Below are 26766 nucleotides of genomic sequence, written 5' to 3' on the forward strand. Positions count from 1 at the left end.
CTAAACACTTTGTGTTTAATATATTTTAAATTATAAAGAAATTACAAGGAACTCCTAAAAAATTTAATACAAAAATATTACAAGTTAGGACAATTAAGCATTGGTAGATGACATTTAAAGAAGCATGCAGGAAAAGGTAGCATAGGATAAACATTTTCACTGTTAACAGAGCCTGCGTGCAGCAGAGAAAAGCACCACAAAACCAAGTGTCCATAATGGCTTTTCTTCTACTGTAGTTTTCAAGTGAATATATAGGAAAAAATAAAACCCAGTAAACTTTAACCTAGTCAGCTACATATTATAGTAGGTAAGAAACCTAATTCATGATAAAGTATGAGAACTAGGAAATAAAAAGCAACCCCCCCCCCCCTTGCAATGCTGGGCTCAATGAATTTCTGCTTAACTTCAGGCTCATACAGACTCTAATCCTTGGCAGCCCAATGCTTTCTGGAAAAGTATAAAAACAGAATGCTATTAACAACCTATGCCATGCAATATAAGTTAACTGCTTGAAAACTAAAGGTTGTTAGCTCTAGTAACTGCAGTGACAGCAAGACAAGGCTGTATCTGCCTGTTCCTATCGAGGAGCTAAAGAAAGGTGGAGGGCATGGAGAAGGCAACTTGACTAAAAAAATGAAGAACATGTCCGATGGTTCTATTCTGAAAAAGTCTCTGGTAACTACAAAAGTGTTGAGAGTAACGGAGGCTGGAAAGGGTGCCTTGAGACTTTCATCATAGATTATGTTTGCAGTAATATAAGCAATTAGCTAACCACTGCAGTGCGCTTTGTTTATGTGGAGGGAGGAGCTCCTGCCCTGAAAGCCTTCAGTGGCACATGTGGTGTGTCTTGTGTCACTGCATATGAAGCTAACAGTGAACCCGAGTCTTCATTCATGAGAGAAATCCTTTAAATAAAGTATCACATTTTCAAAATCACTTAGGAGTCATCATGATCTTTTAGTTATTACATGCTATTATTTAACAAATATAGAAAATAATCCCTCCATTTTAAAAAATCTTATCCCCTGCAAGAAGTAATAAAATAGCAAAAACTTTAATTTCATCTATGGGCTTCTTTAAAGTATACATCTTGGAAACAATGTTTATGAAAACAGTGATTCCCATGGCAGTTATACTCACTGGAGACAGTGAGAGCTAGGACTGAGAGGTTGTAATAGGGAAGACTCTTGGAGCAAAATCATTTACTCTACACTGATTAGTGGGAGATAAAAGCAATTGAAATGTAAACAGGAAATTGTAAACAAACACCATCCCTCTCTTTACTTGACTAAATAGTCTTTACAAACCACATGGGGATCAAAGGTTTTATATATGTACACAGCCAACATAATATCAAAATATATTTTATTCTGGACCTCTTTCAGATCTGATTCAAATTACAGTTGTCAAAGCAATACAACGCAAAGGAGAAAACTGCAACAACAACACACACACAAAAAATGTGCCTGGAAAGGGTCAAAGGGTCATTAGGGACAAATCACTGTGATGTGGAACCAAAATACATCGTAAGTGTCATTGACATGGTCCAGGAGAGACAGGCGTCTGCATCAGTCTTCCTTGCACAATCATCATGAAAACTGAACAATAAAGTTCTTTAACATATACAAAAACTGTCCCGAGCTGGTTTATACTTTTACAACAGCTTTACAGTTAACTGGGGAACTAAAGAAAGGATGCAGACATCACCACCCAGTGCTATGGTATGCTCACAGAATTAGACCCAATGGATTTGCCAAACCCAAATGAAAACATTATACATAACAATAATGTCCAAGTCAGGAGAGAAATCACTTCTGTATTTAAGGATGGCAGAGATACACAAAGAAGTCTGCCTGCTTGTAATGAGATGAAAAAGTACACCAGATATGACATGCACAGCATTTCCTCCAACTTACCCAGAAATTCCAAAGAAAACATGAAATAGCCTGCTAGGTTTTTTTTTTTTAAACAAACAAACAAACAAAAGCCTGGTTCTTCAGCCTGCTTCAACACTGTCACAGAAGGGCAGAAATAAAGAATGCTATGGACACCTCAAAACTCATATAGAAGACACAAAATTCGAAATAAGTGGATTAAAAAAATGTGAGCACTCCACTCCTTTTTTTTCCCTCTCTTCTACATTCAACTAGAATCATGTATTAAAAACTGATATTAAACATGACAGACACTTCAGAGCTATTACTAGAAGGAGGAGCTCAACATTCCCTCCTTGCTGGTATCAGAGAAAAGGAGGGAACCAAAATCAAACGAAAAATCACTCCCAGGGTCTCTGCAGGCTGGCTGCTAGCCCCCAAATGCTGGCTTTTGCTGGTGTGCCACAATGTTGGTCCACGCAGGCAGAATTTCTACAGCAACTATGCAAGTACCACTCTTAGCTCAAGGGAATGAAGCTTTGGGGAAATATGCAACGTGCTCACAAAAACATAAATGGTCTTTAAAAGAGCAAGACAGCACTGTCTGAGATGGTTTTCCTATGCATCTGGTAAAACCTGTCATGTCTGCTAGCAGAAGCCTGGTCATTTGCGACTCCTTTCAACACTACAATGCCCAATCCTCTGTGGGCCTCTGATCCTCATTCATATTTTACAGTACTCTTTTTAACAAAAATCATTCTACATTAACAGATAGCTCCTTAAAAATAGTACTCTCTCATTAAATCTGATTTGACAGAAAGAATCCTAAGGAAAAAAAGGAGTGCTTTATAAGTGAAAAGTACAAATCTTTGGCCTGTCTCTTGACATTTTTATGTCAAAAAGCAAAAAACCTTCATGTGATTCAATCTATTGATTACTTTTTGCACCATAATTTGTTTTTTTATACCACAAAAGGAGGCACTTTCAGTACTGCAAAAGGTGTTTAATCCTAAAAACATACTCACCTAGAGAATAATTCATGAAAACAGAATTTGCTACACTCTAAGACCTATTCCAGTTACCACTCCTAAAGTCATCTGAAAGTCAATACTACCTGATCATGGAAAAAGGAAATGGGGCAAATCTACATCTCCAGCATGGAGAGCAGAGATTCCTTCATGCCTTCTAAGGGTGGCAGCTGCTCCCTCTATTCGATGGTAATCAAAGAGTATTCATTTAAGTCTCCTTGCTCTCTTTTCCTTATGATTAAGTTCCTTACCGTAGAACAAAAAACAGTGATTTAAATGAACACCATAGAAAGAATACTGGACTCTGGGGATCTTCAGAAAAAGACAGGAGGGAAAGTAAGAACCCCAAGACAGAACTTCACATGCTGTGAAACATGGTCTCCCATGATCATCTGGAGAGACATGGTGCAGCATCTGTGGAGCAGCATTGTGGCACGCCAGCAGCCTACAGAGACAGCAGCAGCAAAGCACACGGTCCTATGCTCACCAAGTACCACCAGCCTAAAGATGGACATACCTTCAGACAAGTCTGTCCGGAAAGATCCAAGACCCAAGACTTGGAGACAGAAAGCTCTGCACTGATGCTCTGTTAGACATCCTGTCATAGTTAGGTGCTGAAGTAAAATAGCCAAAGAAGGAGGAAAAGAAACCAAACCAACAAACACCCAACAGGAAGCAAGACAACATCATAAAATTCAGCTCTCATTCTGGCAGCTGTATTGCAGGAATTTGTGACTGTCTTTGAATCAGCTGGGAAGAATGTCAATGACTGTATGCAAATGAATAAAATGTCATATCAAAATACAAAGCACTATCAGCAACCACCTCTGACTTCCGCTTAGATTCAGTGCAACTGAGAAATGCACCGCTGAAGGAAACACAGCGCAGGCATGCTCAAACGTTTGTATCTATTCCTGGGAGCACATTTAAAAATTATTGCACACATTTTTTTATTTTTATTATTTTTTTAAACAACAACAGAGGCCAACAGATGTGACCCTCTCAGTATAAGCAGAATCACAAGTGCCAGATACTCAGCATTGTAGATTTTCTACAGAGCCCCAGAGCAGTGAGCTCTACATATCTCAGTGGATCCAACCCTGGCACAAACCATAAATGACTGCCTCTCTGGGTGTAAATTTTAAAAATATTACTACAGTATCCTAGACCCCACTAAGAACAATGGGGAGATATAACAATGTATAGTAAAATTTAAGTGTATTCACCCTCTTTACCAAAAGCAAATGCCACCCTACCTTAGTGAAGACAAGACTTGCGTCAATCAATGCTGTTTTGCAAAGAACACATATACTGAGCATCGAGGCTGCAGGGCCGGGTTCGAGACGCTTACCAAAACACAGGGTGGGACTCAGCAGTCAAAGGCCTCAAAAGAACTAGTGACGCAAATAGTGTTATAAATTTTCTAAGCAATTTTTTAATAAAAAATTTAAAGATATAAATTTGACAACTGTTCTCTTCAGAAGCGACACACCTGGGATTCTCCTGTTAATAAGCACCTTCGCAAACATGGCCTCTAGTGAGTATTTGTAGGTATATTGTACTTTCAGCTGAGCATAAGAAGAGATCTGATTGGATGCCTATATCTTTAAAAAATACTTGATATGAACAGAGTAGAAGACATGATATAGTAGTGATTACTGGAAAACAGCAGCTTAGATCTACGTTGCTTGACAAAGTGCAGCCTTGAAGCCACAGATGCAGGCAGAGTGGCATGGCAGCCACAGTCCTCCCTGAACTCTCAGTCACCGCTACTCAGAAACCTGTAAGCAAGCCTTTAAAAGTTGTTCTTAAAACTAAGGTAGCAAACATTTTGCCAAGTGATGGCAGTGTTATATGCCATAATCTTGCTTTGTAAAAAAGAAAAATAACATGAGAGATTTTTAATACTGGAATCTGGTTACATTACATATTTAAGCTTCTATACAGAATGATGGACACTTTGAGAAGCTAATCCTTATCCAGAAATATTTTAAGAAATAAGTAAAACAGACAAATGGTTAAAAAAAGAAAAAAAAGGAAAAAAAGCCCCATCCTAGGTTGCTCGTTCTCATAATAGTGCACATTCTGACCATAATTTAGTTATGGCTGCAAAACATCAGAAGATTATTATTTTTTTTTTAAAAAAGTGTCTCTTCTTTATGGTATTTAAAAAAAAATTGTGCCCTTCTAGTCTTTAATTGGCAGAAATACGTCCCCAAGAAAAAACTATTTTACTTAAGCTATTATTTCTCTCTCACACACATACACACGCACACACATAAAACAAAAACAAAACCCCAAAAGAAAGATAACATAATACCTTTTGCTGATGTGTCTTAGAGAGTAACATGACAGGCGTCGTGTGGTTTCCTTTAATTCCAACTCCTTCACAATATGCATCAACTGAATATATGCTCTGGGAGCCATAAAATGTACCAAACATCTACCTTTCCAAAGAATGCAGTAAAATATTTTTAAGATTTTTTTTTGTTTTTTAAAAGGTAAGGAAAAATAAAAGCAAGAAAATGATTCACTCCCTTACTTCATGCATCCATAATCTAAACCAAAACAAACTTGAAAGGAAGAACGAACTACCGCCGCGAGTTTTTAAGTCCTTGTTCTCTGTACATAAAAACTGCACTACTGAAAGGAAAAGAATAGAATCCATGGTGTCAGCTGATTTAAGAGAGAAACAAGGCTGTTATTAATATCCAAAACTGGTACATGTGTGGTTTGCTCTTATAACGCATATTCCATCTCTTCTGCTTTTCATATCCAAACTTCTAAATGCTACTTAGGGGCACAGCAGGTTAGATCCCAGCACTTGGTGAGCAGAATTCACAAGCTGGGAAGAGACTCATCTTCAGGGTACAGCTGTGTTCATATATACTGCATGTATATATTTCTCTTAGATTTGGCTGTAGTGGACTGGCCATGGTTCAAGTGGGACTATAGCAGGATGTAGGTCAGGGATAGTCTTGTGGCTATGTACACATTCATAGTCGGTCCATGGCTTCCAACTAGTAACGCTATTTCCGAAGGTCTAAGACACAAACCTGTAAGAGATTACAACAGTCAGCCAGAAGTTTGCCTTACATTTCAAGCTTAACTTGTATATGGATCACAGTGTAATTTATAATGTTTCTAAGCTTAATATTCATAAAGTAAAAACAACAAATCACAGAAAAAGACTTAAGTGAAGGGCCCAAGATCACTAAGCTGAGCAATGAATCCCCACAAGCTACAGCAACTGAAGAAATGCTGTCATAATTTTTAGAAGTTAATCTTTATAGTTAGTAAAAAGGAGATGGGAGACATACAAAGTACTGATCCTAACTCTCAAATCTTAATAAAGGGCATCAACATTAAGAAAGCCATCTTATTGATAGCCCTGGAACTCTGTAGCTTGTTTTACAACAGCAGAGGCTGCACTACCGTTTTTTCAAAAAACAACCTACTAGGAGCATCCTAAAGGTCTCAGTGTCAAATATGTCCATGAAGAAATCAGTTTCAACTCCACAACCTTAACACTTCCTCTACTGACAAAGTCACCTTAAGTTTTACTTTATTCAAAGGTAATAGATACATCCAGCACATGTCCAGCACAGGGAGTGGTGGTGGGATGATGCCAATACCTTCATTAACATTTTTTATTTTGCTAAGACTGTGTATTCAACATGCCCTCTGCTCTCTAAGAATGTATGAGTATACTCACTGAACCATCTGATGCACTGGCTCCAACTTTGTCTCCTGCTGCATTCCAGCAAACTTCAAAAATCCCACCAGTTCCCCTGTAACTGTGAACTAGAGCACCTGTCTGAAAATACGAAAAACAGAACACTAAGAATCATCATAGAAATGAAAATAGGGAGGTGAGATTATAATGCGTGAGAGGGAATCATGAGACTCTACCCCCTACACACACACACACACACACACACACCCCGATGGTTGCTGAGGGAAGAAGACCCATTTTCTTTAGTGGTGTAGCTGTTGCCAGTGCTCCTACAAGTAACTCCATTTAGATTCACAGTCTTCTCCAATCCCCAAATGCCACTAGAGGAGGAAGATTAACTAGGCAAAAGACAGGGGCTCTGATAAAAATATTATATGATGTGCAGTATACATAATGGAACCTATTGTGTATAACTACCATATAATAATTTTAAAAAGGAAAAGAGGGAAAAGAGAAAAACAAAGAGTGGGGAGCAGGGGAAGAGAAACCCATTTAGGAGGCTAGTATCGTAGAATTATTATTGTAATTCATATAAACCTAGATAAAGTAATTTAAAAAGCAGTATATGGGCTCAAGATAAACTGTCAAGGAAAATAGAACTTGTGAATAGTTGGGGTCTGAGAATGAGTCAAAAATATAAAAATATATTATGATGCATTATTTTTAACAATCAAGAGGCAGGACTTCATTTCAAATAAAAATATAGACAGGTTCTGAAACTCCAGAAATGTGCTATGGTAATCCCTTCACAGATGTGGTCAGACTATCCTCAAGTGATTGATGGTGACCATTCCCCTCTAGGATCTTGAGCCTCTTTGAACAGCTACAGGTGGGACAGTCAATGCAGGGTATAAAGAGTGCCTGCTACTGAGAGACATATGCATTTTGTCAATAACAAAACAACATCGCAAAGGTCAAGTTTAAAAAAAAAAACAAGAGGCCGGGCGGTGGTGGCGCACGCCTTTAATCCCAGCACTTGGGAGGCAGAGGCAGGCGGATCTCTGTGAGTTCGAGACCAGCCTGGTCTACAAGAGCTAGTTCCAGGACAGGCTCCAAAACCACAGAGAAACCCTGTCTCGAAAAACCAAAAAAAAAAAAAAAAAAAAAAAAAAAAAATAAAGAAAAAAAAAAAAACAAGAAAGACACTGTGTTCATGCTGTTATGGCATGCTCTTTGAGTAGTGTGAGTGTGTCAGGGATAGTCCAAGGTAGGTAAAGGAAGAAAAGATGCACATATCCTTCTTGAAGGATGCTATAGAAGTTCCTTAAGTGTGTCCAGGAATGTTAACAATCCCATTCTCTTAGCTGAATTCTAAGAATAGCTATTTTATTCCTTTAATGAAAACAAAAGTTCAGTTGCTACTTAATACCTAAAATCAGACCAGAACTGTACTTTCCTGTGAAGCCGCAGTTCAGAGGGCAGAGGCTGTACAGTGCAGCTAAAAACTACCAAGGTCTGACAGAGCACGAGTGACTCCTGAGGGTTTTCTTCACAACAAAACCCTCACACACCTTGCCCACCACTATCCTGGCACACAGGCCTCAACACCTTGGTCTTGACTTCCTCTCCAAATTTAGCTCAACATCATATACAAACCACAAATGTTATGACTGAACTTTCAGAAATTTCTCTTTCCTAAAGTTTTCATAGTTCAAGACCAATGACAAATGAGTACAGCAGCCTTAAGTATCTGTGCTTACTGAGAAAACAAAGAGGACGGAGGCAGGATGGACACTGACTAAGTGTAAGAGCAGACCCTGCAGACCACAGACCTATGGCATATGGATAAATGCGGGGCTAAAAGAAATGGCCGCCCACCTGCCCAAGCTACCTATATTAAGAACATCTACCAATCTATCTTTAAGTTGAGGCAGGACGGTAATAAGTCCAAACACGACCAAAGGCAGATCTGTGATGGTGAGGATTAGTGGGTCACATTTATCTTATCTGTATGCTGGAACAAGACGCTCACGGGACAAACTATAACCAACAGCAGAGTCTGCACCCACCACCAGATGTCATCTGTCATTTCACACTCAGGTTTAAAAAGGTAAACAGTGAACTGCACAAAAGCAGACAGCTGGTCAGATAACCTTAAATAAGTTACATTTCACTGAAATTATTTTGGCACAATGGATTACAACTGGAAAAATCTTCCAAACATTAAGCAAACACCAAAAAGAAAACGTATTTAAAAAAACAGCATTCATACAAATGTAAAAATCACAAAGCACATCAGAGCAATCATAAAAATTTAGAAACCCTGTCTCGAAAAACCAAAAAAAAAAAAAATTTTTTTTTTACTGAAGAAATAAGCCAGAAAAATGGATATAACGCATTCATGTGTAATGAATTCAAAGTAATACATAGACTTAATGTAGTTAAACAAATTCAGAAATACATCTAATTTAGGAAATGCTGAAGACTAAAGTGCCAAGAACAGAGACACTGCCATAGAGAGTAGTTAGGCCTGCACTGTGGATTCAGCTATTTACAAGGACACAAAAGAGAATTGGGGGCTAGAGGTGCAGCTCACTGTAAAGGGTGCTCACCTGGGACCCTAGGGACCTAGCTCAGTCTTCTGGACTATGAGGCAAGGAGCAAGCAGCCAACCATGTTCATGGTTGACAGATTTGGTATACATAGTAAAAACAGGAAACAATGAATGAGTCCAAGACAACTGCCTATCCACATGAAAAGATGACTTTCTTTCTGGACCTCACACCATACAGACTACAACAGGGACCACTAACAAAATCAAGCTTAAACATTGTAGGGAAAAAAAAGAGACCCCAGTAACATACACACACACACACACACACACACACACACACACACACACACACATCTGAACACTCATTTGAAAGAGCGATACAGCAAGTTCTCCATGAAGTAGGGGGAAAGGAAGACTACCACAATGATACCCAGGATGGAAGAGACCCAGAACATACAAGGACCAAGTAGCCAACAATCAAAAAATGATGTAGGCGGGTCTGCATCTAAATGTTGTTTCATTGGTTAATTAATAAAGAAAACTGCTTGGCCTGATAGGTCAGAACATATGTAGGCAGGGAAGACAGAAAAGAATGCTGGGAGGAAGAAGGCAGTGAGACACAGGTGCTATAGCTCTCTTCTCCAAGATGGACACAGATTTAAGATCCTTCCTGGTAAGACACCACCTCGTGGTGCTACACTCATTAATAGAAATGGGTTAATCAATATGTGAGAGTTAACCCATAAGAGGCTAGAGTTAATGGGCCAGGCAGTGTTTAAAAGAATACAATTTGTGTGTTGTTATTTTGGTGTAAAGCTAGCCGTGCGGGAGCTGGGCAGGAGTGCAGCTCCTTGCACTCCTCACTACAAAAAAAGAACAGCAGAGCTGTATTGTTTCTACTCTAAACAGAACATGAAACTGAATGTTTAAATAAATATGATTACATTTACCAAATCACAAAAATGTTTAGTGAACTGAGAATTCAGGATACAGAAGATACGAAGTACAAAATGGTATGAATTCTTCATGAACCCAGAGTTTCCTTTCTGAGTATACAAAATCAAACATGCACACACATAGATATGCAAAAATACTTTAACATATTGCCCACATACGCATTAGAAAAAGTTTGATTCATTTGCATGTCAATAACAAAATGAACCAAACCACTGTTTTAGACCTCAATGAACTCCTATAATCATAAACCAAAAACTGTTAGTGCAAATCACAAGTTTTAAAAGATATGTAGTATATCATACGATTTATGTACAGTTTTACCACACAGAATATACATTTACTATGGTATTGGCTGACAACTCTTCATGACTGGTGCTGACAGGCATTAAATACTTTAGCTGTGTCAATAAAACAATTTGGTTGAAATCCTTTTGAGAACTAAAAGAAAGATATATACAACAAACACAGCAAAATATCCTTATAAAGTAAATCTGGAGATTTATGTTAATCATATTCATATTTATGTTCACTCCCAGGCATGCATCATTGTTCAGTTTTTAGAAGTTGAACTGTATTCACCAGTACTCTCTTAGGAACACAAAAGTAAAATTTGGAAATGGTGGTTTTAAACAGGTATTTCATAATAACAAAATTTGTTTGGTATATATTTATAAAGAAACATAAAAGAATCGAGATAAGACATTATATATGTGTGTGTGTATGCATAATGTATTTATGAATATATAGAGCTGACTTTGGAGTTGGCCACTGGCTCTGTCCTTCTCTAAATCCAAGCATGTTGTTAAAATAAAAATTCAGAGTTTCTGTCTTATGTCAGGAGCATGATGAGAAAGAAAAAGTAATTTAGAAAAAAATTTACTTTTCTTCCTACCTATTTTTGTCTCTATCGTACCTTTCATTGAATATATACATCTGTATAGGTCTATATAAATAATGTTTAAATTTTCCACAATGAAAAATAAATTTTCCTGCACAACAACTCCACCTGGTTGATAAGATGTCATGATGCTGATAATGCTTCTACAAGACCTGTTTTGAGTACCAGCTGCTCAAGATAGTTCCTTCCAACTTGGTTACCTGAAACGGTGCATTTTTTCTTTTTACAACGTTCTGGCCAGACCTCCAAATAGGAAGAGCAGAAAAACCCTACCAAATATTCAGAGACTATTTGCAATTATACCAGACAGTATCTTGAAACTTAACCATCATTTTACTTTCACAGGATCCCATAGAAAGAACATTGTCCCCATGACAGCTGGAAGTAATTCTAGAAGACAACGTCCCCTCTCCCAACAAACCTCTCCCAACAAAGTTTGTCCTCAGGGTCAGGGACATCATTTAGGTGTTGATTATAATTGGTATAGGGTTGGGGGTTGGGAAAAAAATTATGTCAGCTCAAGGATTTCTTTGGGAAAAAAAGGAGGAGATTATTGGGATAATAGATTAGTATGAGCTTACTCACACTAATAATAATAATAGTAGTAGTAAGTAATAGAGTGAATACTTGTGAGTTATTATTTATAGGCAATTACATTGGTATAGATTCTTGTATACTGATACAAAGTTAAATTACACTGAATACTGTATGCATGCATGCTTCTACCTCTGCTTAAAACATTTTTATATACTGATATATATTTATCATATTGCAATGTACATTTCTACCTCTGATCAAGGATACTTATACATTGTTTGCAGTCTGAGGTCATTGTCCTCACTTGTTGCATATTTGTTTATTGTATAATATCCTAATATGAAGTCTTAGTCTTTAAGTTATATAGGTATTAAGAATTATAGACCAAAAGTCATCTTTGTTTGTCATATTTAAATTAAACTAATCAGGTTCTTTAAATAGAGATTATACTCTGCATATATAGGTAATCTTCAACCACTTCAAAGAGCTGTAGGATATGGCATTTAAATAACTTAGGGCTCGGTTGAAGTGAGACAGGATAGGTCCTGGCAGCATTTCCTGCTTACTCAAGTAATATTATTTCCCTTCTCAGATCTTCGATGGGGTTGAAGACTAGATAATTGTAGTTACTTTCCTCTTATGACTTGGCCAAGTTATTTATTTATACAAGACTTAAACTATAGTTAGGATAGGATAATTATTGAATATATTTGTTCTTATTGTATATAATTTTGTATTAGGCTTAGAACGCTCTTATTTAAACAAAAGGGGGAGGTGCTGTAGGAAGTCTTACAGCCAGCAGTGGTTATCCTCCCACTGGGGCGTGGCCTCTTATGATGTATAAGCCAATGGAGAACATGCATCGACTCTCTTTCCAGTTGCTGGATTCAGTTTCTGTTCTCGGTTCAAGCAGAGGATTCTGATTTGTGAGTTTACCCCTAAATAAATAACCATCTATTTCTCAATTCTGAGCTAGTGTGGGATTTCTTTTAAGCGTCCTTCCACAACATTATCTAGTAAGATATTAAGATATGATACATTTTTCTTTGTTTTTTGATTTTATGGTTTGTTTGAGACAGGTTTTCTCTTTTTAAAAGCCCTGGCTGCCCTGGAACTAGCTCTTGTAGACCAGGCTGGCCTCAAACTCACAGAGATCCACCCACAACTGCCTCCCGAGTACTGGTATTAAAAGTGTATGCCACCACCATCTGGCAAGATAGAATATTTTTATTTTAAATCCAGGAACATGCTTCTAATCCCAGCACTTGGAAGGGGAGGCAAGATAAGTTCAAGACCAGGCTGACTACAAAGTGAGACCTCTCAAAAAACAAAAACCACCAATGATCCAGTTGAAAAAGGAAAGAGCATGATCTAAAAGAAACCTCCCCTACAGGGGAATTAACTCCAAGCACTGATAGAGGAGATTACTTGAAATAATTCTGTACAGCAAAACAAATATTCAGCAGAGTAGAGACAGAAAATTGAAACGGGAAAAAATTTGTGCCAACTATACTTCAGTTAGAAAAATATAGAAGAAAATATTTTAAAGTGAAACACTGAATAAGCGACTCATCCTGTCGGCGAACTGACACGGCCAACAAATGTTCCCTAAGTTTTCAACATCCTTGCATCAGAGAAAGGTACGTTGAAACCACTTTAAACTCCCAGCTTCCCTAGTCAGAAAGGCTGTCATGAAGCAGACAAGGGTCAAAGTGCTGGCAGGTGTGCAAACCAGTCCAGTACCTACAGAAACCAGAGCACAAAGACAGAACCACATGCAGGTGTAGCATAAGTACACACCTGTAGGAATTCCTCAACACACCAGAGACACATGCACAGCCATGTTTACTGCTGTACTATTCAAGATGAGCAAGAAATGAAACCAGCCTAGGTGTTTATCAACAGAGAAAAGGAATGCATATTTATGAATGAAATTTTATGTAGACTTAAAGAAAAAATAAAACCATGATATTTTACGGGAAAACAGTCAAAATGGCAATTATTGCTAAGCAAAATATGCCAGACTCAGAAAGATAAATATAACATGTTTCCTTTCAAGGGGATCCTAGATTTTAGTTTTTACTTATGTGGGTGGAGTACTCATTATCATCTAGTGACATCATAAACAGGGGATTATGAGAAGGGATCAAAGAGGTCTTAATGTGAATGGGAGGGGTCAGGTAATAAAACCCATGTGATGTGAAGATGGAATGGGAGGCTGTGGGGTGGGTGGAGGATCAGAGAAGGGACTGGGAAACAGTTCAACAAGGACAAAGTATATAGAAAGTGCCATAATAAAGTCCTTAGTTCCAATGCTAGTTTTCAAAGTAAAATTAAAAAGAATTTTTAAAAATGCTCAGAGAAGTCAGCCTACACCCTCAGGTGTGTACGGAGACACTCAGCCCTATTCCCCCACTGAAATGCCATGCTCTGTCTGGAAGTCGGACCTCTGCTGAGTATGACCCAGAAATCTCATGGTGCTTTGTGCAATGAGCAACTCAGTAAGGATGAAAGAAGCTGCTAAGAACAGTTACTTTAGGGCATGAGGGCAGAGATGGCCAGAGCTCCTCAGTGTAGACCTTCCTAAGCCACAGGATGTAGAACTTAATGAAAACTACTCAAATGTGATGGTTTGTAGTACGTAATTTGTGACGTTAACTATGGTGGAAATCTATCAAAAGAGTCGCCAATAATATATTAGTATGCCAGACACCAACAAAGACCTGGGAAACACAGAAGACACAGTGTATGGGGCACAAAAGCTCACTCACTGGCTTCTATTTGAAAGGAGGCTCTTTACAGTACCATCCCTGAAAAGGCAGCAGGGTGTTAAATCTGGTTCAGTCATGCAATCTTGTCTTTTAACCTCAACAAATGTCAACTACAACGCTTCTTATTTCATATCCACTATGTTGCTCAAAAATAAAATAACAAGAGATCTAATTCTAAATTCTGATTTGACAAAAAAAAATGCAGTCTTCAATCACTGTTGATTGAAGAAGTACACTGTTGATTTTAAAAAGGCTTTTAAAACTAAGCAGTAAATTGATGTCAAATGAGGAATAACCAAAATATAAGTAAGTAGGTAAATGCTTCTAACTCATAAGTGTGGTTGACAGTACTGGGACGTACCTGTGTGTTCCAGATGTGTACACATTTGTCAAAAGAACCACTTGCCAGATACCTGCCATCAGGGCTGAAAGCCACACTGTACACAGGCTCTTGGTGTTTTGTCAAAGTATGGATACAAATGCCTCGGTCTACGTCCCATAACCTAACTGTAGAATCAAAGGATGCACTGAAAGTGAAAGGGAAAATAATTTTATAAGTAACTAAATATTCTCTTAGCCTTGTCCCCAGCTTCCCACATTCTGCCCATCAGATTATACTGTTAAAATCCAAGTATTGTAGAAACTGGAAAACAAACAAGAAAAAGCTGAAGGCCCAGCTCCTGCCCAATCACTGTATTCCCAACAGTCCTAGTTATTGGTCCTTGGTTCTGAATATCAAATGACTGTATTTTGGGATTCATCTCTCTCTTGAATTAAAAAAAAAAAAGCTACCGACACAACAATTTTATTATTATCCTATGCCCCAATGATCTGTATGTCTCAATATAGAGCCCAAGTTGATTACTATGCTAGGCATATTGGCCTAAGTGTTGGATTACAAGGATAAGACAAGCCTACTTATGGGGTTTTATTTAAGAGATTTAAAAAAGAAAGAAAAATGGCATTAAGGCCTGAAATACTAATAATGCTAAAAATCCCACGTTTAAAGGTTTCCATTGAAATATATTCCTCTCAAGATATACTCCGTGTTTTCTGCCATATTTTCCCAAAATTTTTATTCTTGAGCGACTCAATAGGAAAAGTGAAACAGACACATTACCTTGCTAACATTAGATTGGCATTTGGATTATTTGTCCCTGGTCCTGTTGGACTCCATTTAATAGTATAAATTTCTTTATTATGTGCTTGCAAATCATGGACACAGTTATCTTGCTTCATACTCCAAATCTACCAAGAGAAAAAAATTGGTAATTTTTCCATATAACAGATACATTGAAAAGTATTACCTTTCCAGTACAAAATGAGTCATCAAGGGAATGATTACAAACAAACTTAAAAGTAGTTGAAATGTATTTAACATTACTCCATAAGTTGTATTAAATTCTTCACAAATACTCCTTATTGTAAAACTTTGAAGGCTGAATTAATTAACTGCAGTTTTTCTAAGATTGTTTTGAATAGCCATAAGATGCACAAATCTTAACATTTAAGAAAGTCCTCGGACGAGGGTTATAGTAACTCTGGTGGAGCACTTGTGTGAGTAGTTAAGTACTGTGTGAGGCCCTGGGTTCAGTCCCAAAACCACATACATACACACAACCAAAAACAACTGGAATTCACATTCTGGAAATGCAGTAAACAGCTAGAGAATACCACAGTGCTTTGTAGCTTAGATAAACAGTCATAGGGAAGCAATCAGATCTCACAGTTCTACAGTTCTCTTTGGTCTTTTCAACAGCACTGGCAAGGCTGACATACCCCTTACAACCCTATTTACATTTCCTATCTACTTTGGCCATTGTCTTGATCTAGATTCTGTTCTTGAGGTTTACCACCCTATCACCTACTCCTCCGTTACACACCACCCATTCTATTTCTGCTCTGGAATCCGCTGTGGCCCAAATGTTTTTGTAAGGTTAAGAAAAGATCCAATCTAGAACTTGAGGTATCTAATTACAGGCTTTTTAACTTGCAGCTCAATTCATGGCTTGAGCTTCTCTGGATATTGGCTTTCCTTCATAGTAGAAGTTCTAATGCATGAGCATGAGAAGAAAACTTGGAGACAGACAATTAAGCTATTGTGGTGGTATAGGCTCATACCCAGTGCTTGGTAAGATGTAAGACTCTCGAATTCAAGACCAGTATGGGCTACATACTGAGAGTCTGACTCAAAATAAAGATCAGCCCAGTGCTGCGATGCTTTCTTAGTACACCCAAGTCCTCCATTTGATCCTCAAGATGAAGGGAGGGAAAAAAACACTTAGCTTGTACACAGTAAAAGAAGTGATTTTCTCTGCATGACTATCCTATTTTTAATGGTTGTCACTATAGTCAATGATACTCTAAGGCTAAAAATAAAATGTTTCAGGAGATCTGTGTGGCATGAGGAGGCACCAACATTCACTCTGGAGATTAGCACTAAGCTAGTCTTTACCTCACAATTATGTTTTCACGACCTGCGGTACAAAAGGTATTAAGTTTCGCTTTTAGTCACATCACACTGTGTTCTCTGATGGTTAATGCTCTGTCTCAACTTGATTGGGTCATGGAGAAATCAGGTATTTGGCTAAGTATTATTTGCCCAGTTGGTGAGACTATTTGGGAAGGATTAGGAAGTGTGACCCTGTTGGATGATGTGTATCACTAGGGGTGGGCTATTTAATTTAAAAAATGCACACCATTCCCATTTAGTTCTGGGTGTAATGGTTGTTGATATAAGCCACTGCCATGCCTAACTGCCTGCTCCATGCTCCATGCCATAACAGTCAAGGACTCACCATCTGAAACTGTAAAGCCCAACAAACTCTTCTATAAGTTGCTTTCTTCATGGTGTCTTAGCACAGCAATAGAAAGTAACTAAGACATTGGCTTTCCTCCGTATCCAGTTTGAAGACAGCAGTGAATACAAAGTCCCAGCCGCCATGATATATAGTTTTCATAAGTCTCTGATAGATTAATGTATGTCCCTATTACCTTCTTACCAATGAGAACAGGAACAAACACAGCAGCATGGTGCACCTATACAGTCATTCTTTCAATAGAATTTACTATATTCAAGTATATAACTATTTCAGGGGGAAAATTAGCAATTAAAAAGCTTTGATTTAGGTTTTACATATCAAAATGACATTTTCAAAAGTCTTAAGCCAGATATGGTAGTATTCAGGAGGCAGACTCTTGAGTTTAAGATACGCTTAGTCTATATAACTGAGTTCCAGGACAACCAGAGCTACACAGTGAGACCTTGACTCAAAAAAAAAAAAAAAAAAAAAAAACGAAACAAACAAACAAAAAAAATCCAAAAACTCCTTAAAATGCCCAGCCACATATCATGAAACACCTTCACCCTAAAGTACCCACTACCTGAATTACCTTCAAGGTCATGTCATCTGAACACGAGGCCAGGAGATTGCCAGTTGGGTCCCATTTGATAGCGTTTACTTCATTCTAAAAACAGTAGTAAATATTTATATTTTCATTTTATAGAACAGGTTGTTATTTGATATTTAATATGCATACTCAAGAATGATTCTGAAATATTATTTGCTAAAAATAACCATTTTACACGAGGGAACAGACTTCTTACCGTGTGTCCCTGGAATGTTTTGACAGGTCTGTCTTGTCCCAATTTGCAGACATGAATGCACATATCTGTGCTACAAGACGCGAAGGTGTTGTTGCTCTGCCAGTCGACATCCAGTGCTGGGGCTGAAAAGGGGCAGAGGTTAGGCTTGCATTGTGCACATGACTGTCATGTAGGAGGAGAGCTCTGAATCATGGCTAGACATTAAGAGTTCTAGGCAGTAAATATTTTTTTACACTTTTTTATATATTTATTTTTTTTCATTTTTAATGTATACTGGTGTTTTGCCTGCATGCATGTTTGTGTGAAGATGTTGGATACCCTAGAAGCAGAGTTATAAATGATTGTGAACTGTCATATTTGGGAATTGAACACAGGTCTTCTGGAAGATCAGCCAATGCTCTTAACTGCTGTGCAATCTCTTAGTCCCTACTTCACATTTTTTATGATACAAAGAAAAAATTTAAAAAGATAAAGCTATCTAAGTATCAAAAATACCAGTAACTTTCAGGAATATGATCATGGTGCCCAATAATTCACACTGTGCACTGGAGCACTAAGTCTTGGCTTCTCATTTGTATAACAATAAGTCAAGCCTGTGCACGTGCAATGGACGGAAGCTTTGTTTCTACCACTATTGTTACCCTGGGGTAACACCCACTTCTAAATGTCACTTAGTATTTGGAGATGGTGCCAGGACCAAGAAGACGCTGCTTTTTGGAAGAATGCTATAGATTATATAGCTCAGAGAAACGATGCACCAGAGCCATTCCCACTGTTAACTGTTCTACCCAAGCAAGGACACAGCAGATAATTAGCAAATATGTTTTCTTTTAAAAAAATTCTTGCAAAATTCCCTTCTAAGAAAAATCAAGTGAATCTTAAAACTGTTAAATTTAAAATCACTAAGTTCCAAAATTGACTAGGATTTAGTATGCAGCCTAATTTCAGCTCAGAAACGATTACAGATTTCTTTTCTTTCCCCTATAGCAAGCAGCAATAGCTCTGTTATTAGTTTCACAGATCAAGGCAAGTGTAGCAGTAACTGGTTTAATTGTGAACACACAGGAACACTGTCTTCACACACTAGGCGGCTGTGCTGAAGGAGTTTTCACAGGGGAAATAACAGGACATTTAGACTTAGCCTCAGTTATGATACAATTCCTATGGTCTGCCAAACTAGAATAAAATACTTTCTGAACCTTGCTAGTCTGTCAACCCCACTTAGAGACAAGAAGAAACAGAAAGGTGAAGGATATTTCTCCATTTTCATTTCACAGAAATTTCCTAATCCCATCTCTTACTTCATTTTCACACTTGGCTAAATGTGACTTCCAGGGGCTGAAACCTGCACCATCCAGCGACTGTGGCCACCCTGGTCAGCAGCATGTGATTGCTGGCATGCCAGCAGTCCTGTTCTCTTCAGTCTGCCCTCAGGTTCACTCTCACAAGTTACCCTCCAGTTCCTGTGCTCCCTAGTGCTGCAAGTGTTTCACAGAGAAGAAGAGGGGGTCAGGAGCCCAAGGCTAGTAGGAGACACACTGCTGTTGCTCCTTGCTCAGCCTGGGTTTCTCATGGCCCCTGCCTGCTGTTACTGGGTAGCCTCTTCTCAGTGGTTCAGATTCCCACTGGACTGGTAGCACCTTCCACCACTGCTCTGCAGTCTCTTTCCTGCAGTTGCTCCTCTCTGGGTGACCTCACTGTTCCTAATGGTCTCTCTTTCCGATACTGCTACAATGACTTCCTTCTGCTGCAGTTCCTGTCTTGGATCCAAGTATAGACTATCTTCCTGCCAAAAGCTTGATTCAGCAAATACTTCAATATTAACTTGAAATATTATTCTGTAAAAAGCTATTTAAATTTACTTCTTTTATAAAAAATAATTCTAAGATTAAGAAGTAGGAAATAATGTAGGAAGAAGAGGCTGGAATTTTTAATGACTTTTAGAAAATAGATAATTATACAAAAAAAAGTACAAAGAAGGGTAAATATCTGACACGACCTATGAGAGCCTGAGTGGGCTTCAGACATGAGAGAAGGCCAACAAATATTAATCTGCACTAAGACAGACATACTTTGGTTCAGGGAAAAAAACAAACTGTATTGTAGCACGATTAATAAAAACCCAGAGATAGAAATTGGAGCTCAACCTGAAGGTCAAAAAAGCAAAACAGCCAGCCACTGGCTCTTCTACCTCAGTCTGAAATGGGGATGCTATTGTAGTAATATTTCATTTGTGTTTTAATAAATAAAGCTTGCCTGAAGTTCTGAGAATAAAATAGCCACACTGATCAGTTTTACAGATAAAGCAGTGGTGAACACCTTTAATCCCAGTAGTCACACTAGTTGCCATAGAAACTGGGCAGTAGTGGTGAACACCTTTAATCCCAGCACTAGAGAGGAATATAAGACGGGAGGAGACAGCTCTCACACATAATCATTCTGAGATTCCTGGAGGCAGAATGGCCATTTTGGACTGAGGGGCTGGTTGCTTTGATTTTTTTGACCTTTAGGTTAAACTCCAATTTCTGTCTCTGGGTTTTTATTAATCATGCTACACTAATAACTAAGAAATTCAGCTAGGAATGTTAAATTGAGTGCTGTGATGCAAGTGCCTGCATGTGCCTAGCTCTGAAACCCCCCAGACCCAGACTACCCGGAGACACTAGGGAATAGGCATTCCTAAAATGGGCCAAGAAAGAGTAAGTTCCTAATCCAAAACAAACCCATGGGAAAGTCTATTATTATGGCCATATTTTATAGAATGTAGAGGAAGCTAAGAAAAGTTAAGTAATTTTCCTGGAATACTTTTATTCTACAGTTTTACAAGTTTTTTTTTTTTTTTTTTTTGGTTTTTCGAGACAGGGTTTCTCTGTGGTTTTGGAGCCTGTCCTGGAACTAGCTCTGTAGACCAGGCTGGTCTCGAACTCACAGAGATCCACCTGCCTCTCCCTCCCAAGTGCTGGGATTAAAGGAGTGCGCCACCACCGCCCGGCCAGTTTTACAAGTTTTAAAGTTAAAACGAAACATTCTCTCTTCAATTTTAATTAATTTTTGTTAATCCAAATGATTGCAAAATTTTTGTAAAGAATAAACCTATGGAAAAAAAGGCACATTTATTTTTTACTAGTATTTTTAAAATTCGTTCTTTGACAACTCACTGGCATTTTTATTGGCCTTACTAAGATATAATTCACTTATTTTGAATATATCAGGCAATGGTGCTCAGAGTTTTTCAATATTTTTAAAATTTATGACCAAATGTGATTGCTGAAGAATGACATCACAGAGGCAGGAGAAAAGCCTGATGCTAATGAATATACCTATATCTTCAGTGTAATGATTTCCATAGTGTTTACATTTGTAAAAATTGCAAGGCAAATACTTCCAGTTCATTATATGTCAGCTATTTCTCACCAGAACTTTGTTAACGTATAAACTTTATATTTTGAAAACCTTCAGTTCCTCCATCATCCCTCTTCATCCCGGCCCTTCTCAGGTTCCTGCTCCCTTATGTTTTGATTCCTGTCTAAAGGGCATTATATAGCCCAGGATCTCATTACTCCCATGTGCACATGCATACACGAGGCAGAAACAAATGGACAGAGGCTTAATTCTACCCCTTAAGTTAGCTTAGGTTGGGAGTCTGAGAGGATATACTGGGGAACACCTCAAATGGGTAGAATTCATTACACTGTGGCTAAGCATGCACACTCCCCGACCCCAACTTTGTATCACTCCCAGGAAGTACGAGAAAATGAGACTCCCCAGAGAAGAGGGGAAGGACTAGAACCCAGGTGAAACAGAAGCAGAATAGGTAAACAGGGGGTGTTGTATAAACATATATTTGTGTGGTAAGCTGATGGAATGTTTGGTGCTTAACACCATGTCTGCAAACCACTCTACTCAGATCATACTGAAGTCATTTTGCTTCCAGTTGGTTTGTTTGGTCACAGCTGCAATTTTAGCTCTTTGTAAGAGCAGCCACCTGCTCAGCTTCCAGTGTAGAACCTCAGAGCACAAATCTCCAAGCAGCAACTGTTATCAGGTAATGGTGAACTCCTGCTCTGACTGGCCTCATGCAATCTTGCTGAAGTCAACACTACTCAGCTACTGAAATCAAGAAATTCACTAAGAATCGAAACAAATAGGTACACACCTATAACCCAGAACTCTGGAGGCCGAAGAAAGAAGAGTATTTGAAGCCAGCCTGGAATATACAGCAAAATTCTGTTCCTCCCTCACTTCTCAAATAACAAACTAGTCAGTGAGAACAGGCACAGGGGTTCCAAGATGAAGGAACTGATGGCAGTGAGCTGCCTGCTCAGACTGCACCATGCAGGAAGAAGCCTGCAAAAGTCACTGAGAAAGCCTATGTTTCAGTGCACAAACACAGAACATGTGCCCTAGACAGAGCTGAATTTATCGCCACATAAGCCGTTTTTCCTATCCTCACAATAAACAACTATCAAGAACCCTCATTTACGGGCAGTGGTGGCACATGCCTTTAATCTGAGCACTCAGGAGGCAGAGAGAGGCAGGCGGATCTCTGGGAGCTTGAGGCTACCCTGGTCTACAGAGCTAGTTTCAGAGCAGGCTCCAAAGCTACAGAGAAACCCTGCCTAGAAAAATCAATCAATAATCAATAAGTAAATAGACATAAAAAGAACCCTCATTTATATACAGTGAAAATGAGGCTCATAAGGTGAAGTGACTGAGAGCTGATCAAGTGAGGAATGTACACTCTCAACTCTACAGCACTCGGGACTCCTGAGGACTGGTACCAAGAGTGCTGGCTGACACGCAGTCCTGAATGGATTCCATTGAGGCCAACACTTCAGCTTCCTTCCCCGTGTACTGTCAAGATTTACCTGAATGGAAAGGGAACTGCTGCTTGGCTTCACCAGTGTGTGCATCCCAAATAATGGTAGTCTGAGAATAAAGGGGGAAAAAAAAACCTTAGTTTCTCTGATGTTAAAGAGTGCAAATGCAAGAACAGATACCCAGCTCTATTAAAGCAGAAGGTAACTTTAGAGTGAACTTCACTTCAATATTTTTATTCCTCACAGCACACGGCGATCTGCACCCAGGTCAGGGGAAATGATCATGATGCGGTTTAACTTTCTGTGATTTTTCATCAACTTACTGCCAATAACAATTATTGTTTATCAACAAACTATCTGATACTATGCTAGGCTGCTTAATAGATTTACAGCTTTGAACTTATTACAAACTTATTAGGTTACAGTGAAACGACCTAGTTCGAAATACTGCAACATTTCTCCTTCTTCAAAGCTCACATGTACAAAAAAGAAAAAAATGGCTGCTTACATTTTTGATACCACTTAAGGAAGGTCCTGAAGCTGCCAGTGAGAGAGACAAGTACTGGCTCTTCTTCTCCCTCCCCTAATTCCTTTGTTAAAATCACTCACTAGAACTGAGTCTCAGGCAGTTTATGTCCCCACCCACAACACCATCCAATTGATAATAACTGAATCAAAAAAAAATCTTAAACCTTGGCTTATTGAGGGAAGTGTGGTAGAGAGGGACTGAAAAAGAGAGAAGCCAGTGCCAACCAGTCTCTGTCACTTCCTGGAGCCAGGGAGGAAGTGTTTCAATAAGCACAGGAGGACACAGATGGTCCACTGAGTCTCCCCAAATCTATGGTCACCACTGAGATAAACTGGAAAAGTACAAAGAGCTTAATGATGACATTTCATTAGGTTCAAATCCCAGCAAAAATGAAGAGTGATCATTATCAACAAACGATATCGTGAATAGATTTAAGAAAACAAGCAGATGAGAAATTATTTCTATTACTGCCATAAATTCATACTGGAAAAAACAGAAGTCTATTTAAGTGATCATCAAGAAAGAAAGAAAAATTACTTTCAAATAGTGTCCTTACAGAGCTTAGCTAAATGTTCATTTACCTTATCTACACCAGCACTTAGGATGAAATTTCCTTTCTTATTCCATTTTAATGCAAATATAGGGCCTTTATGCTGCCCCAAGGTGCTGGCAAGATTACCTAAAGTTTAAAAAAAAAAAAAAAACCTTTAAAATTACTTCAAACTTTGTAACTTAGAACATCAATACATTTAGAAAAATACGTACCATCTTTAGTCCATATTCTGGCAAATCCATCGTATGACCCAGTTGCTAGAAGTGTACCTTCACTCTGTCATAGGATACATGTTGTTCATTACACAATTAAGGCCAATTAATTACTACGAACATGTCCCAGGCACACTAGACCCTTATTTATGTGTAAGTGCCAACATAGGCCAGCAAAACACCCTTCCCTGATGAAGCCAGTGTTCATCTGGTAGTAACTGCTGTGGAGCAGGACTGACAAGATCCCACTACAGAACACTTCACAGACCGTGAATGAGAATGGTGGCGGGTAGTAGACTAGAAGGACAGCAAAATGATACCGCAAAAATGCTTTTTTAAGAAGTAACAAGTAAAATCTTCCAAAATATCTTTAATTGTGATTAGGACTTTGGGAACACGGAGACAAGTTGACCATATACTATCAAATCATCAGATGCCGTCATTCACAGGCTATTTAGGCAAGCAGAGAGCACTCACATTCCAATCTAGAGAAGTGACATCCTTGTTGCTAGGAACATCCTGTCCTCCTTCCCGGATGCAATGTCGAAGGACCAGCTGTGTGGGACCACTCGTGCTGTTTTCACTGAGATTCCATATTCTTGCTGTGGAGTCTCCAGACCTTCAAAGTCCAAAAATATGTTTAAGGTCTCATGATAATCTCATGCATTCCAGAATTCAAGCCACACATTTATCATCTGAATAAGAAGCAGACTACCAGGCATAAGCATTTCTAATATTTTATTTTATTCTATCAAGTAATCCTATCAAGTAATCCTAAACTTACTTCACAAAGAAATACTACTTTCTAAGGCAACATGACCATAAGCAAGCAACAAGTGTCTGGAAAGTGCAGTCCATTCAGTAACATAGCCTTAAATGGTAGTGTAGAGCTGGGTATGGTGAAGCAGGCCTATTAATCCCAGGACTCGAGGGTCAACAGTTCAAAGCTATTCTAAAACCAAACAAAACACCCAACATCTAGAAGCTCTTTTGAAAAACTTACCCTGATGCCAGGAGATCACTAACAGGGTTCCAGGCACAGATGAAAACTTCAGATTCATGGCCCCGTAGCACAACTGCTTTATTGGGAGGGATTTCAACATCCCCATCTACCTCCATCATATCAGTATGATTATCTGCATCATGAGAAGCAAAGTCTGTCAGAGGGAATCACATTTCTGCGAAGTATGAGTGTGCTAGTTTTAACCAAGGCAGTGTCTATGTACACAGAAGTGGATATGGAGGTGGCCAGGGCGAAGGAGTGAAAGGGGAGCGAGCCTTGGCAAGGCTGAAATGATAATGTGGCTGAATTAAAGTCTATCACAATACTATTCTGAGTTTCTGCCAGCAGGGGTTGCTGATATCGTTCATATAACATGAGAGTCATCTTTACTCCTCAATGTCAGAATCTTACTGTATGTTTAACAGAGAATATTACAGACTTTATTTAGAATAAGATGCAGATTCAAAATTCATTTAAGAGTAAAAGGGGTTCAGAAACATCTAAAAAGGAAATTACAGTGAATTTAGCCTTTTGAATCCTCAGGTATAAAATCTGAGCTGTTTTGTGTGACGTAAGTTGGGGATAGAAGTAAACACCAGATATCACTTCAGCTCTAAGGATGGGACATTCTTGTATGGCACAGTATTTTCTGAGAGTGTCTAAACATTCTTAGCTCACTTGTGATGGTGTGTGCTCCATTCTCCTCCCCATTTGCTGTATTCTCTCCATTTTTTGCAGATCCTTGTTGGTTAGTGGCTGCGGCAGCAGCTGCAGCAGCGGCTGCATGTTGTTGTGCAAGTTTGTCTCTATAGGCTTGTTGTCTTGTTTGGACAACATCGGGCATGACAGCATCGATCAGGGACAGAGACTCTATAGGTCGACCATCAAATAAGGTGCCATCCTGAGGGTGGAAAACCAAGAAAGAAAAATAAGATGTAGCTTTGAGAGTGACATGCACTCCACTAACAGGGCTTCATTCTGAGGAAAACCTGGTAATTTTCTCAACTTAAACAGCAAGGGAAGGAAGAAGAATGATACTGCCAAGAGGCAGACACAAACAGCCATCTACTCTTCATTCAGGTCCTGCTAAACTTCACACAAAGATAACTGTAATACAAGAAGCCATTCGTAAAAGCTTAACCAAATGATGAAATGCAAATACATAAAATTCAGGTAAAGAAGGCTGCTAGTAAAAAACATCAACCAGTAAGACTAGGTCATACAACCGAGCAACATCTCCATCAGTACTCTGAATTCACGCCATGGCATAAGTAAGTGCACCTATACTGAACCGAGACAGATCTTTTTCTTGCTCGTTTTCTTTAAACATTACAGGGTAACAATCACATCACATGATCTAGATGTGTGTGATATACAAACTTGCCATTTGGTATGTCTATAGCACCTGCGGCAAAGTGGGAGGTACTATCCTTGAGGGTACCAACAGGCACTGGGGTTGTTAACAGCTAAACTCCTTCCACTTACTTTGGGGTTTAGGGTGGTGGGGGAAGGACGTTTTCAGCTCTCAAGTAAAAAATAAGGGGAATTCTTTAACATGTTCTAAGTCCTGAACGTTAAACTTTCTAGCTAGAGCAAAATTCTGTAGACTTCCAGGGAAGAACAGGCAGTGTGTCCTTTGAAGACTGTAAGATCCCTGTCACAGAACCTCATGTTCCCAGCATCCAAACACAGTCCAAAGTGAATGAGTTTGGCTGTGTCATACAAAGCTGATTTACAGAATCAGGAA

At 38.7% G+C, this 26766-nt stretch overlaps 1 protein-coding gene across 4 annotated transcripts in view; it reads right to left on the minus strand.

The window, feature by feature from the left end:
• Positions 1–1348: 1348 nt before the first annotated feature.
• Positions 1349–26766, minus strand: part of Tbl1xr1 (TBL1X receptor 1) — a 135500-nt gene continuing 110082 nt past the window's right edge. For 3 of the 4 annotated variants that reach the window (XM_041659432.1, XM_041659430.1, XM_041659431.1), the window contains 12 exons: positions 25698–25920; positions 25020–25152; positions 24494–24635; positions 24017–24080; positions 23833–23930; positions 22771–22831; positions 17903–18024; positions 17689–17763; positions 15416–15543; positions 14657–14822; positions 6618–6719; positions 1349–5958 (listed from right to left, as the gene is read on the minus strand). In XM_041659432.1, the coding sequence (XP_041515366.1) occupies positions 5932–5958; positions 6618–6719; positions 14657–14822; positions 15416–15543; positions 17689–17763; positions 17903–18024; positions 22771–22831; positions 23833–23930; positions 24017–24080; positions 24494–24635; positions 25020–25152; positions 25698–25920 (1341 nt within the window). In that variant the 3' untranslated portion in view covers positions 1349–5931. The remainder of the gene's footprint in view (positions 5959–6617; positions 6720–14656; positions 14823–15415; positions 15544–17688; positions 17764–17902; positions 18025–22770; positions 22832–23832; positions 23931–24016; positions 24081–24493; positions 24636–25019; positions 25153–25697; positions 25921–26766) is intronic. The other variant, XM_041659433.1, reaches the window with a different exon arrangement.

This window comes from Microtus oregoni, unplaced genomic scaffold (genome assembly GCF_018167655.1).
Source record: "Microtus oregoni isolate MIOR12 unplaced genomic scaffold, Mior012 000010F_ref0000083, whole genome shotgun sequence".
Taxonomy (NCBI): Eukaryota; Metazoa; Chordata; class Mammalia; order Rodentia; family Cricetidae; genus Microtus; species Microtus oregoni.